General features: G+C 38.6%; 1 protein-coding gene across 6 annotated transcripts in view; it reads right to left on the reverse strand.

The window, feature by feature from the left end:
- Nucleotides 1–1270: 1270 nt before the first annotated feature.
- The window catches only part of FUT8 (fucosyltransferase 8), a 248110-nt gene continuing 234048 nt past the window's right edge, over nt 1271–15332 (reverse strand). For 3 of the 6 annotated variants that reach the window (XM_030559807.1, XM_030559808.1, XM_030559806.1), the window contains 2 exons: nt 10892–11042; nt 1271–3020 (listed from right to left, as the gene is read on the reverse strand). In XM_030559807.1, the coding sequence (XP_030415667.1) occupies nt 2703–3020; nt 10892–11042 (469 nt within the window). In that variant the 3' untranslated portion in view covers nt 1271–2702. Of the gene's footprint in view, nt 3021–5510; nt 5948–10891; nt 11043–15332 lie in introns of those variants that run through there. The other 3 variants (XM_030559804.1, XM_030559803.1, XM_030559805.1) reach the window with 3 other exon arrangements.

Genomic DNA, 15332 nt, shown 5'->3' on the forward strand with positions numbered 1-15332 from the left:
GCTGTGTGAATAACTGATTTTTTGGTTTACTGATTGTTCTGAAAAAAAAATCATTTTAGGTTGAAAACATTTTGTTTCAATCAAACTTTAAAATTTTTTAAAAATTTTTAAATAAAATTCAAGTAAATTTTTAAGCAAAAAGTTGTTTCAAATAAAACTGAAACATTTAATTTTCAAAAATGTTGCAAAAAATTTTTTGATTTTTTTCAAAATTGTTTTTTCCTCTAGTGAAACAATTTAGCAAAATCGGCACAAATTCACAAAATGTTTTGGTTGATCTGAATCTGCATTTTTTGAGTGAAAAAAGTTTTGGCCAAAAAACTTTTCCCAATTCTAATAATAAGCATATTATATGTATAACAGGAAAGAAGGAAATTATACGGTTATATATTAAAATAAATTAAAAGGAGAGGAATTAAAACACTAGTTTGTATCAAAGAGTACATGAACTATAACTAGATGGGGGATACCAACAATTCTGTCTTTATAGAGATATGTCAGACTTGGAGCTCTGAAACAGAGAAACAAAATGGACTTCTGCAAAACTAAGACTTTATCGAACCAAGTAAAATTTATAATTATTATGTAACTTAACTAATCACTAGTACCTTCATGAGATGCTTCATTCAAATTCCTTTCAGGAATTTAATAGATACAATCTATTTATTTTCTGTTTTCTCTCTATTCTGTAAGCTACAATATTTAATATAGGGCCTGATTCTCATTAACCCCTCGGCTCTTTACCACTGTGGTAGTGTAAAAGGGCTTTACGGCAACTGTGACTCAAGTCTGTAGTATTTATTTTGTTTAATCTAAAATGAATTGAGTTTTTGGCTGTTTTATCTGGGGAACTTATTAATTGGTACTCTTGAAGGAAATCGATCTCTGGAAAGCATATGACTGGGGCAGCAGGGCTGGTGGCAGGGGACCCTGCAGCTCCCAGCTGGCAGTGGCTCAATTCACGCAGGTCTTTGGAAGTCACGGAGTCTCAGCTGCCTTGTCCTTTGGTTGATATTTTTATTTGACTTACCTCTCTCCTCAGGTTTAGTTCATTTGTGAAATTATTTCTGCACCGATCTCCCAAGTGATGAGTAGGAAACTTATAAAGTCTGCATTGGTAAACAAAGAGCTTAGAACTTTTCATAGCAGTATACACTTATTTTACAAAATCTAAAAATATTGTATAGCAATGACAATATTTTATTGAGAAATAACTAAAAAATAGGGATTCCAAAAAAATTAAAACTATAGCTATTTACTAATTTTCACTTTGAGATCAAAAGACAAAGGAGTTATTTCTGAAAAATTCAAAAACTAACAATTCTTCCGTCTTGTAATTCCACATGGCTTTGTTCATCTCCCTCAAATTTCAGTAAAAAACTTCTCCTTTAGCCTCAGACTGTGCATGTGAAAAACCAGGCCAGAAATTTTGCTAAATTAATGGGGAGACTATCATAATCATCTAGGAAACTGCCTAACATAGAATTTATTCTGTGGCTCCAAAATAAAGAACTGTTAAATGAGAACAGGCCAGCTTAATTCCACAAACCCATTAGCTTTAGGATTTCTCTCAAACACACTAGAGCAAAAGGGAAGTCTGGCTCTGAGTAGATACGGAGGAGCCTAACCTTTTGAAATAATATATTTGCTGACAAGTACTATAAGCAATATGTCATATTTTACTTACATTTCAAAGTGATTGCATTCAATGCCAAAATAATAAATTAATGTTTATAATTTCCAAACAGAACTTTATATTTCAGAAGAGAAATACATAAGATGGAGTGTTGGAGACTTGGAGAAAAAGATATCAACAAGAAATTCTGAACCACTGAAGCCTTTCTGCTGAAATCCATTCTCCGTAGAAGTCCTTGAGAAACAGTGACCCATTGGCAGTTATTCAACTGAGCGATGAGTATTTAAAAATATATAAAACTCCAGCTACGCATTTTTTAAATTTATTTTTTGTTATCAAAGACAATGTCCAGAAACATACAGTACTAAAGAATCTGTTCATGGCATTGTTTACAAAAGTTCCTAACAGACAATGAATATTTTATTGTTTGGATGTATCCTTTATTATTAATGAGGTGGGCAAATCAATGGAATTGTTTCTTTTAAATGTCTCCTGTAAAGAAAAAAGACCTAGTTTGATTTTTGAATCTGTTGGTTGGAGCAAGTTCACCGCTCGTGACAAGACCAGTTAAAGATCAATTCTTGCCTATCAGTGGAACTGGGCATGGCTCTTCTGAAAAGGTCACAGATCTTTCAAATATAGGCACCATGTTGTAAATTCCATACATACAAAATATGTTCAATGTCGCTCAAATTACACAATATGGCAGTGTTGTAAGTCTGAGTATTATAGTCAATTAATGGCAAAGAAGAGAGCACAAAGCTCACGCATGACTAATGATAGGGACAAACCTTGAAAGAGACAAATAGTATAAAATAACAGTTGTCCTGGGAGGATGTGTGCACGCGCATGTGTGAGTGTGCATATTAAAAAAAAAAAGTTCAACACGAAGTTCAAATAATGGCCTGTCCATTTGCTCCAAGCTTCTTATTCAATCTGAATGCTAAAGGCTTTCATTTTAACTACATGTTAAAATGTGAATTCAAATCCCATATAAGCCTTCTGTATGTTGGTTGGTTCAAACAAATTAGAATTAAGAGTGAGTGACAACCCTCCTTCTTTTGTTCTATTTGTCAGCCTCTGGGTATGTAGGGTACTTGACTGTTTCGATTTTCTCCTTTACTTTGTAAGATGGGTACAGGCCTGTTCTCCCTAATTTCCTATTGATGCCTTTAGAGTAACCATCCCAATGGTTTCCAGCCACACCAATTATATCTTCAGCTTCCATGGGGATTTCATCAGCAGTTCGTGGATGGTGGGCATAAATGGCAATCTGGTTGTGTGCATTTTGTCCTCCAAAATAGTAGATATCATCCAAAGAGTGGAAATGTGCTGAAGCATCTGGATGCAAAGTCTGCATGATTTCATAGGCAACTCGACAAACCTTGGAAAAGAAAACAGAAAAGAAGCCATGAGTGCAGTATGTCTCGAACTCAACACAACATTCAACAGTCAACAACTTACACCCCACAGCTACACTGTACACAAAAGTTCAAGCACTGGAATTTCCAGCTTAAACTCCCAAGTTATTTAAATGGTATATTTGAAAAATACTGTACACTTGCTAACAAATACCACGTAACTCTGCTGTTAGAATTCTTAACATCACATTTGTGAAAAAAGAAAATGAAAACTTCGCACTTTTCAATAAAGAGTTGAAAGCCGAAAAAAATCACGGATTAATAAATAATCACAGATTAGCTTTGTCTTTTTTTTCCTTTTAACAATAATTTGAAATAAAGCAACAGGTAAAATGCGTCATCTCTCTACATAGAAAATCTTGGAAATCAGCTTTCCCATCCCCCACAGGATTTAGAGTTTTTACTGAAACAAAACATTAATCAAGGGCTTTACTTATCCACTGTCAATGTCCTGGACCCCTCTCAGTTAGGTTTCAAGTCAGGTCCTGGAATAGAGTCAGCATTGGTAGTGCTGATGAATGACATCTGTCCTGTCCACAGACGATGTCCATGCCTACACTCCTGGGACCGTCGCAGCTTTTGCTATCACTGAATACCACTGTTTCATCTCAGCGACATAGTAAGGAATAATGGAAACACACTTCATACTTCTAATCCTTTCTTGCAATCACTAATGACTCCACATTCCTTCACCTCCAGAGCATTCACCTCTGGCACACCACAACGCTCGATTTTCTCTCCTATCTTTTTTAACTTCTGATTGTAACCATTGGGCAGGATTGTAAGATAAGATGTTCTACATGCTAGCAGCATGCAAATGACACCCAGTTCTCTCTCTTTTACCTCATATAAAAATATCACCATCTCCCAGCTATCCCAACACACGGCCAAGATCAGAACCTGAACAAAAAACAGTTCGAGTTCCAGTGCATGTGGCTCTCATTTATGATGGGGCAACACCCCTTGCAAAGGAGTTTAGAAGTTAACTAAGTTATTAATTAGCTATTTAGTTAAAAAAAAGAGACAGTTGTTTTAGTGTAGTCAGTGAGGCTAGTCAGTTACCTTGTCAATTTCAGGCTTCAAAAAGTCCTGTCCTTCTTGCAGGAAAGTTATTTCCCTCATGGATGGACACAACCATTGTCTTTTTTGCTTAGAAGAATCTCTCATCCCCTCAAAGTGTACTATCTGTAGAGCTTTTAAGAAGAGCACTCAGGGGTCCAGAGAACATAGACTGAGAATCTTTCTAATGGAAAACCTGTGAAACCTCAGTCAGACTCTGACTTATTACAGTTGCAAGGAGTCCCTGACCTACTTTTGGTGACCCAGTCAGTGAGTCTTCCAGCAATGAGGGAGGTAACACCGAGGACTCAATGGCTGGAGCGGTCAGACACTTCTGCCGCCCAGAGAGTCAAGGACTACTTTGGCAGTTCTTCAGCCAGACCCAAAGGTGTGACAGATATGGCAATTTCCTGCAATATCCTATTTCAATATCTCAGGAGTTGTATTGTATTGTATTAAAAATGCAAATGTGTGTGTAATATTATGGGATTGTATGTAACCTCTCTAGGGAAGAGACACGGCTAATGTAATACCTGGGAAGTGTTATGAGCTTCCAAGGACTCTCAAACAGTTTGCTAGACAAAGTTAAGTGCAATTTCTAAGAAAAGATGATCATCTGTTATATGAGGACAAGATCAGAAGCTCAAACTGCATAAAAGAATGACTCAGGTTCATGGGGGTGCTTATTCTGAGCTAAGAGCTGTTATGAACTTGTGATCACAGAAAAACATCTTGGTGGGGTTTGAAGGATTGATCACCTGCCAGAGCCCTTGTTGGAGAACTCCCAGTGTAGGCAGAGAACTCTGCAGTCTGGAAATTCCCCGGTTAGAAGGGAGAGAAATGCATGTCTCCACCCTAGAGAGGTGATGTCTGGGGAGCTGGAAGCCTAAGGGTGGGTGCCCTTGTTGGATTATATATCCTGTGCAAATACAGGTGCAGTTTCTCTGAACTGTGACAGTGGGTACTGAAAGAACCACTTAAGACAGCATCTAGGAGGTCAGCATTAGGACTGATGGTGGCACCACCAGATCCTCACCCTGTAACAGCTCCGACTTTGAAGAGATCTTGGACAGACTCTTCAGCATGGGCGTCCTCAGTACAGCAACAGCACCACATGCATTCCATGATGCAGTCAGGGGCTCTAGCATTGGAATGTATACAGTCTTATCCTGCCATACTGGCTGAGAGGATGCCTGAAACCTCATTAACCCCTGGAGTGCCAAAGTGATTTTCTGCAGATATGGAGGACCTGTCAGATTCCTCTCCCTCTCAATTAGCGAAGGAATCATCTACAATCATTACCTTTAGAAATGACATCAGAGTTACCCTGGAGTTATGGTCTCCGTTGCTGGATTATTTTTTTTTTACCAACTACATCACTGACTTCATGGGAACATCCCAGGGTTCCTGTCATAAGAATTTATCTGGATTCCAGAACCCATAGTCTGGTCAAAGTGCCTATTCCAAAAAAACTGGTAGTACCCTCAAGTGCAGATCCACACTTGCAGGACTCTTCATCCTCCTCTCAAGTACCCATTCAGGAACAATCATCAGATCGTCATCCACCTTCAGTTCTCCCTCAAGCTAGGGACTATTACCGAGAAAATTACCTCATTGACTCTGTGCTTAGAGCCCCTTCTTAAGATTCAGACGTTACTCCCTGGGGTCCTTTATCCATACAGATTTCAGCCATGGCCTTATTTGCCTCCCTGGCCTCAACATTCAAGACCAGCAAGTAATTAGTTGGCTTCCCTTCAAGTACCTCTTCAGATTAACCATCCAATTTCTGTTCTTCCTCTGGCGACTCTGAGTACCTAATCTCGACCTCTACCTGAGGAAGAGGATGGAGAAACACAGGATAACCCTTCTCCACCTGCAGATTTCTCTATACCAAGTGAAATGCTGCACCTTCATTGGGAGATGAGTTTAAAATATATCAGGCATTCTTAACAAGAATGTCAGAGGCTCTAGAACTTCCCTTGAAGTTAGTTCCAAGAACATGCAACTTACTTAACATTTTACAACTGTCCACAGACTAGACTAGCCTTTCCACTTAATGAAGGAATTACTGAACCCCACTAAGTTGTTGTGGGATACTCCAACATCTATTTCAGCAACTTCAGAAAGAGCTGAGTATAAGTATCAGGTCCTCTCCTTTGGGATTTGAATATTTCTATTCACATCCATCACCCTACTTCATCCTGCAGTGAATGAACAATCCAAACAAAGTGTACACTTCTGCCCCTTGAGATAAAGATAAAAAAAATTAGATCTCTTTGGGTGGAAAGTACATGCTCTGGCTTGGCTTAAAGTTAGAATCACAAACTACTTAGCCATGGTGACCAAATATAATTATATTCAGTGGGACAAAGCAGAGTTTTTTTCTTCTAACAAGGTACCTCCTGATTTAGAGGAGTTTAAATCAATTTGATCAGAGGATCATCTCACCACCAGAACCTCTCTTCAAGCTACCTTACACTCTGCAGACCCAGGGGCTAGAACAGAATCAGACTTAGGACTGAAAATTAACCTAAAGAAATCTCAACTAACGCCGTACCAACCCCAGACTCAGACTCAAGGTGATGCCAACTCCAACTCTCCTAGAATCCAAGTGATGCCTTTTGCCAGATTGAGACTGAGGCCTCTTAATTCTTGGATCAGACCAGTTTATCATCCAATCACTTACAGCATGAACTGGCAAGTCACGATCCCTCGGTCAATGTTTGTAGATGTATCTCCCAGATAATGTTTGTAGATGTATCTCCCACTCAGACATTAGTCACCAGATGGATCCACAAGCTGATGGGGTGTGCATTTGGTTCAATTCCAGACATATGACCTATTGAACTCTGCAGATCGATCAGCTCATATAAATGTGTTGAAGCTCAGAGTGATTTGCTTCACTTGAAAATCATTCCTATCACTGCTGAGAAACCAAGCTGTGCAGCTTTTGAATTCCACAGCCAGGGAGGAGCAAAATCAGACTCCTTTGTCAAGAAGACATTCTGCTCTGGGAATGATGCATCAATCATTGCATAGATCTCATAGTGATACATATCCCAGCGGAATAAAATGCTCTGGCAGATCAACTAAGCTGATCCACTCACAAATGGTCTTTAAAGGAGTCGGTGCTGAAAGACATCTTCGAAACATGGGGATTTCCGAAAACAGATCTCAAAAAACACCCTCTGTTTTGCTCGAGGGGGTCAGAGTAAGGGTGCATTAGCAGATGAATTTCTAATCTCCTAGTCACATCACCTGGACTATGCATTTTCTGCTTTTCCTTTAATTCTCAGGTTTCTAAGTAAAGTGAAGCAAGACAGTACTCAGATGATCCTTGTGGCCCCAGCATGGCCTTGTCAGTTTTGGTATCTCTCCAATAATCAGTTCATAGCTCTCCTGTTTCTACTGGACTTAATTACTCCAGACTCAGGACCCAGACTCCATCTGGACCCAAAGTCTCTTCACCTCACAGCTAGGAGACTCGGTGGTTAACATTAATCAATGTTCCAATGAAGTCCAAACTAGGAAAGTGTATTTGGAAATATTTTTCCTATGAATACAGTCAAAACAATCTGATCCTCTTCGGGCATCTACTCCATTAATCCTGGACTATCTTCTATTGCTAAAACAGTCAAGACTTTCATTGAACTTGAATAAAGTTCACCTGGCAGCCTTTTATCCTCCTATTCAAGGGTCTTTTGTGTTTTCTTATGTAACGTATGAGATATCAAAAGATTTCTTATGGGCTTATTGCACATGTATCCACCAACAATACAATTTTCTTGGGACTTAAACTTAGAGCTCCCATCTGAGTCTCTGCCATCTTGCTCCCTCCATCATTTATCAAGCAAAATGGCATTTCTGGTAGCAATCATTTCTGTGCATAAAGTGAGTGAGATCTAGATGTGCATGTCTAATCCACCAAATACAATATTTCATGCAAATAGGATAATTATACAACCGCACCCTACATTTATCCCTAAAATTGTCTTGCTCTTTCATATTAATCAAATATACACATACTTATATTTATTTCCAGGCTCTGCTCATCCCCAGATGAGGCAAAGTTACATACTCTAGATGTCAGAAGAGTCCTGTTGTGCTATCTTAGTAGAAAAAGATCATTCAGAAAAACTCCTACACTCTTCATAGCATATGGGAATGCATCAAAAGGTAGATCAATCTCCTCTACAACATTATCCAAATGGATCATATATCAAGATTTCTTACATCATCAATAAATTACAACTATCAAGTAGTGTGATTGCTCATTCTACCAGAAAGGGGTGGCTCTAGCCATTTTGGAGCCCCAAGCACGGCGGCACACCGCAGGGGGCGCTCTGCTGGTCGCCGGTCCTGTGGCTCCAGTGGACCTCCCACAGACGTGCCTGTGGAGGGTCTGCTGGTCCCGCAGCTCCAGTGGACCTCCCACAGGCGTGCCTGCGGATGCTCCACCGGAGCTGCGGGACCAGAAGACCCTCCGCAGGGACGCCCGCAGGAGGTCCACCGGAGCTGCCTGCCACCCTCCTGGCGACTGGCAGAGCGCCCCCCGCAGCATGCCGCAGCAAGCATGCGCTTGGCCTGGAGCCGCCCCTGCTATCAGAGCCCAAGCTACCGTAGCAGCCTGCTTCAGCAGAGTTGCAATCACTGAAATTTGTAGAACAGCAATGTGGTCCTCAGTTCCCACATTTACCAACCATTACTCTCAAGTATCAGCATCTAGAGGAGATGCTCAACCATTTTATATGAAAGTCTTTTCCCTTTATAAATGAATTAAATGTTTTTGATATTTCCAGCATGCTAGCAATTGTAAAATCAGTAGCCCTACAGTGTAAACTAGAAGAATCAATTTGCTGAAAAAGACTGATGTCTTCTTGCAAGATCTTCATGCAAAACCTCATGCTTGACAATGAAAGTTGACACATTTGCTGCAGTATAAAACTGCCATTTAAACAAATATTGAAATAAATGGCCATACCATTTTGTCAATTATAATACCTTAGTAGCAGAAGCAAACCTTTCCACCCCAAGGAAATGTTAAATACACAGCAGATGATGTGCATATATGTAATGGGAAGCTTGGAATTCCATCCCACAGCTTTTTATATTCTGTGCAACTCATCTATCCATCTCTAGCTGTTAAATTATATCTGTTCATTCATTTTGGAAAACAACCCATTTTATGGCTATTTTTTAATAGAAATATTCTGTACCAGTACAATATTCACATATTACAGAATGCTCACTGAGTGGAGCATCTAGCAGGGAGCACAGGGCACTGAGATTTGCACTGTCTACCTGTGGGCCTCTGTGTAGCATTTAAGATGTTTGTCATGATCTATAATGCTCAGAAGGGCCTGGGACCTATCTAACTGAGGACTGCCTCTCCCTCCATGACATACCATCACAGCTGTAGTCAATGGAGACACTCAAGCTGGATCACCCTTTTTATAAAAGAGAGAGCACTGATGACAGGATATTCTTGGTTAAGGCTCTGTGAGTTCCTCCTGCCTGGGTCTGAAATAGCCTGAATATGATGACTTTCAGAATAGGCTGAAAAAAAAACATTTGTTTGCCCGAGTTTTGGGGGAGGTATGAGGGTATGTTATGGGCTATAATTTGGGGATTAGAGGCTTTTCTGTATTTAGTTATTGTTTGCTGGCTCTGATAAATTGTTACCTCCATTTCATTATTTCTGTCAGAGCTAATTTATTTTTATATTAGTATTAATATTGATATGTGGCTATTGTATGTTTAATTATTGTTAGGGTGCAGAAGGTGATCAGTATTTTGAGGTTGTGCAGCATATTCACCTCCTACAGTGATTTCAGCACTCATTAGTATTATGCTTACGTATCAATGTAATAACACAATCATGTTGGCCTATGTGGCCAACATCCACAACTGAATTCTCTCCCAATCAGCACTACCACTTAAGAGCATAAGTGACAGCAGTAGGCCCTTTGTCTGATTTTAATCACACCTTTTAGCTTTTTCACTATACCCTCCATCTGCCTGAACTGATGTCTTTTGGATCAGATGGAGCATCACACCAGTGAGAAAACACTGCTTTTACTATACTAGTTGTATTTTAAAATCCTTAAGAATTTATCATTAAATTATATCTACACGTAAGAGAACAGAAAATGCCACAGTAACTATTGTATTATTCATATTCTCACTGGACTGAACTGCTTCATAAAGCTACTCAAATAGTATGTAATTATTTGCACAACAAATCTGAGTGGATTACAATGGATACTGTAAATTTACTGTACTGCTTCTGGTCTCATGGAAATGTAATTGACCCTGAAGAGGAATTACATTTCTTCCTTTCCCCTCCTCTGAATCCTATAAAGTAATCAACTGAGGCCAAAGGCTGAGGTGTTTAAACCTCTCAATATCAGTGCACTGAAGTGCAGAAAAGGATAGATTTGGGTTATATACTGACTGTATGCAAAATAAGAGTGTATTATACAAGCCTAATTACCTTCTGCTTCTTTTAAGTGCCCTGACTAAGCCAAGTACATCAAACAACTACGATGGCTGACTTCAGCGTAGAAAGTGTAATCAACCAGTGCTAACAAACAGTTCAATATGCAGATAATATTATACAGAATCTTGTAATTCTTTTATGAAATTTTCACTACAAAACATGGAGAACACGGTACTGTAGATGCACTAGCTAGTATTCAGTAAAAAAACCAACAACTCAGACTTCTAAAATAATTGACTGATGAAATGTATATTTAGATGTTACATTGCAGTTTACCTGTGAGGAAAATGTACAGACCAGGAAGTCTGCCTGAGACAGAAAGTGAATATCCAGAATAACACCCCGCAGTGAGTTTTCAGTGTATCGATTATGTAGTCCAGCTGACCAAGATATGGAGTTATCACTGATAAATTCATAATTTGGATATCTGGAAAAAATATAATCTACAATTAATATCAAAGCCTTAAAATTAAAATTTTACAAACCAGAAGCACCAACCTAATCGTAAGAGCAAGTAGTTTTAAGTCACAATTCTCATTTACAGGGAATTTACCACTGCCTTTTTGACCATCTAGGATTTTAGCCCTCTGGACTCTCTTTTGCCCCCTCACAAGGCCACCTTCTCCCCCCTCACCACCACCAAAAAAGCCCTTCACCAAGCAAAGTTTTGACCCTGTAAAGGGAGAAGTGCCAGAGACTTCATGTGGTCGACTAGAGACTTTGTTATGTCTATTGATTGTATGTGTTAAGGCACTCTGATACTACACTAATGGGCATCAGCATGAAATCCTAAGACAGACAGATAGTATGGCACTGTCTTGATTTTAATATACTTTTACCCATATTTACAACAATACTTTCTTGGGGGCTTTTAATTAGACTATTCCATATGGAAATCAATTTACTGGTGATAGTGTCTATCAAATAAACAAATGAGAAGAAACTGAAAAAAATCAGTTGCACTTTATAACAAAGTGATTTAAATTACAGCACTGTTCAACCACAGTTACACTGTAATTATGAAGCATACCCCATAAAGTTAAAAAAATCCAATAATTGGCAGGTTAACTAAGTGCATTTATCAAAATGTATAATTTTACAGTAATTACAGGGTAACGTATTAAGTATGATACTAATAGAATAAATAATGAGTAATTCAGTCATATACTTAACAATCTAGTTATATGAATTAATGGTACCTGCAGTATCAAGAGTTCATAATTTAGAGCAGACCCTAACACTGGGGCCAGAGCAGCTACTGGTCCAGAATCAAGGTGCTGTAACTGGCTCTCTGAGTACCTTCCCTTCTCCTGTGCTGAGCACAGCTCAGAGTAAGAGAGATTAGCTCCAAGTGCTTGGATAATGACTGAAGTTAGAATCTTCAAACACACTTTGTTTTGTACATCGGAGGACGCTTAAATATCAAGCCCTATTTGGTGGGAATATGCCTAATTTAAACCCTCACAACACAAGAACTACTGGAGTAATTTTCTTCAAAGGTGAAACAGGTCATATACAAGTAGGCTTTTCTCTCTGAAATTAATTAGCTGTGGCCACTGAGATAGGGAAAACCCCTTGTCTAACGACAACAGCTGGGATTGCACAAAACAAGAGAGTTTTATTTGCTCTTAAATACTTTGAAGCATCTGGCTTCGGGGGAGCTTTAATGAGAATTTTGTGGCTTGAAGGAAACATTTGTTTCAACATAAAAATGAATATATTAATGGAAAACACTCCAGAGTTAATGACTCAGTTTTAAAGTAGAATTGGTTATACATAGAACATGGAAGCAGAGGTTAGATGAGAAAAGGAAGAAACTCTCAATTCTGAGAAGATGCTGCTGCTGTTACTGAAGAGAAATAGACAGGGCCATGCGTCACAGGATATAGGGGTCATATCTATGTCAGAGAGAGAGGAGCTGTAACTAGCAATATTTTTCTTCTTGTCTTCCCCATTGTGGCCAATAGCTTCTGCCAATGTTGCATTACTGCTCAAAATAAAGTAGATGATAATACTAGGGCTGTTGATAAATTGCAATTAACTCATGTGATTAACTCAAAAAAATCAATTGTGATTAAAAAAATTAATTTGTGATTAATCTCACTGTTAAAAGACTGCCAACTGAAATTTAGAAAAACATCCAAAATATTTAATACATTTTCACATATTTTATTCTGTGTTGTAATTGAAATCAAAGTGTATGCTATTTTTAATTATAAATATTTGCAGAGTAAAAATGATAAACAAAAGAAATAGGATTTTTCAATTCACCTCATACAAGTACTGTAGTGCAACCTCTTTACCGAGAAACTGCAACTTACAAACACAGATTTGTTTTTGAGTGCAGTTATATAGCAAAAAAAAAAAAAAGGGTAAAACTTCAGAGTCTACAAGTCAACTTTGTCCTACTTCTTCTTCAGCCAATCACTAAGACAAACAAGCTGTTTGCATTTATAGGAGATGACGCTGCCCTCTTCTTATTTACAATGTCACCAGAAAGTGAGAATAGGTATTTGCATGGCACTTTTGTAGCCAGCATTGCAAGGTATTTATGTGCCAGATATGCTAAACATTCGTATGCCCCTTCATGCTCTGGCCACTATTCCAGAGGACATGCTTCCCTGCTGATGACACTTGTTAAAAAAAGAATACGTTAATTAAATTTGTGACTGAACTCCTTGGGGGAGAATTGTATGTCCCCTGCTCTGTTTTACCCAGATTCTGCCATATATTTCATGTTATAGCAGTCTTAGATGATGACCCAGCATGCTGTTTGTTTTAAGAACACTTTCACTACAGATCTGACAAAACGCAAAGAAGGTACCAATGTGAGATTTCTAAAGATAGCTACAGCACTCGACCCAACATTTAAAAATCTGAAGTGCCGTCCAAAATCTGAGAGGGATGAGATGTGAAGAAGCCATGCTTTCAAAAGTCTTAAAAGAGAAACACTCCAATATGGAAACTACAGGACCCAAACCACCAAAAAAGAAAATCAACTTTCTACTGGTGGCAGCTGACTCAGATAATGAAAATGACCATGCATCAGTCTGCACTGCTTTGGATTATTATTGAGCAGAATCTGTCCTCAGGATGGACGCATGTCCCCTGGAATAGTGGTTGAAGCATAAAGGGACATATGAATCTTTAGTGCATCTGGCAAGTAAATATCTTGCAATGCCGGCTACACCAGTGCCATGCGAACACCTGTTCTCACTTTAAGGTGACATTGTAAACAAGAAGTGGGAAGCATTATCTCCTGTAAATGTAAACAAACTTGTTTGTCTGAGCAATAGGCTGAACAAGAAGTAGGACTGAGTGGACTTGCAGGCTCTAAAATTGTACATTGTTTTATTTTTGAATGCAAGTTTTTTTGTACATAATTCTACATTTGTAAGTTAACTACCATGATAAAAAGATTGCACTACAGTACTTTTAATAGGTGAATTGAAAAATATTATCTCTCTTGTTTTTTACAGTGCAAATACTTGTAATGAAAATAAATATAAAGTGAGTACTGTACACTTTGTATTCTGTGTTGTAATTGAAATCAATATATTTGAAAATGTAGAAAACATTCAAAAATATGTAAATAAATGGAATTCTATTATTGTTTAACAGCGTGATTAATTGCAATTAATTTTTAATCACTTGACAACCCTAGATAATACTATTATTGTTTAAAATATATTTTATTTGTTTTCCTAATGCAAGTTTAGCTTGCCAGCATGCTTTTATACAGAAAAATAGCAAGAGCAATAATTTTTAATTTTATTTGTCAGGAAAAAAAAGAATACAATTTCTCTGTTATCTGAACTTTTTTGATGTATATAGTACATCACCACACTTTTGTGGTACTTATAAAAAGCCAAATCTCACAAAATCACTTTTGAGAATCCAGATAACTGTAATGATCAATCCTTTCTTATACAGCATAACAAGGACATCTTGAAAAAGAACTGCGGAAAGTTGAATATCCTGTAGTTGAACATACATTCTGTGTGATACATTACTATGATATTATGGCGATAACATGATGATACTGACACATCCAATTGCAAGTTCTTGTCACCAGGAGCACTAAGAACAGGTGACTTTCCTCAATCTATTCTAGAACTAAGTCCACATACCATGTAAAGTCAAAACCTCACCTCATTTCCTGGGAACTGGCTTTAGTTACAAACAAAAGTAACAATAACTTAAAAGTTCAGCTCAAGCCTTCTCCCCAGGGTTTTACTTTAGTACTACTTAGGCCATATCCTAGATCAGTGGTTCTCAAAGCCTTTCCGCCGCTTGTTCAGGGAAAGCCACCAGCAGGCTGGGCCAGTTTGTTTACCTGCCGTGTCCACAGGTTTGGCCGATCGCAGCTTCCACTGGCCACAGTTCACTGCTCCAGGCCAATGGGAGCTGCAGGAAGGGCAGCCAACACATTCCTCAGCCCGTGCCACTTCCCGCAACCCCCATTGGTGAACTGAGGCCAGTGGGAGCTGCGTTCAGCCAAACCTGCAGATGTGGCAGGTAAACAAACTGGCCCAGCCCGCTGGGGGTTTTTCCCTGAACAAGCGGCAGACTGGTTTTGAGAATCACTGTTCTAGATTCTATCTTTCTACAGAGTCAGCTCACTTTTGTCAGCATAGGGTAACCTGCCACCTATTTCAGAGATTTAGAACCCATTTACTCTTTCACAGCAGGATCGACACTTTTTAAGAAGGTGCGT

Source organism: Gopherus evgoodei, chromosome 4 (assembly GCF_007399415.2).
Source record: "Gopherus evgoodei ecotype Sinaloan lineage chromosome 4, rGopEvg1_v1.p, whole genome shotgun sequence".
In the NCBI taxonomy this organism is placed as follows: Eukaryota; Metazoa; Chordata; order Testudines; family Testudinidae; genus Gopherus; species Gopherus evgoodei.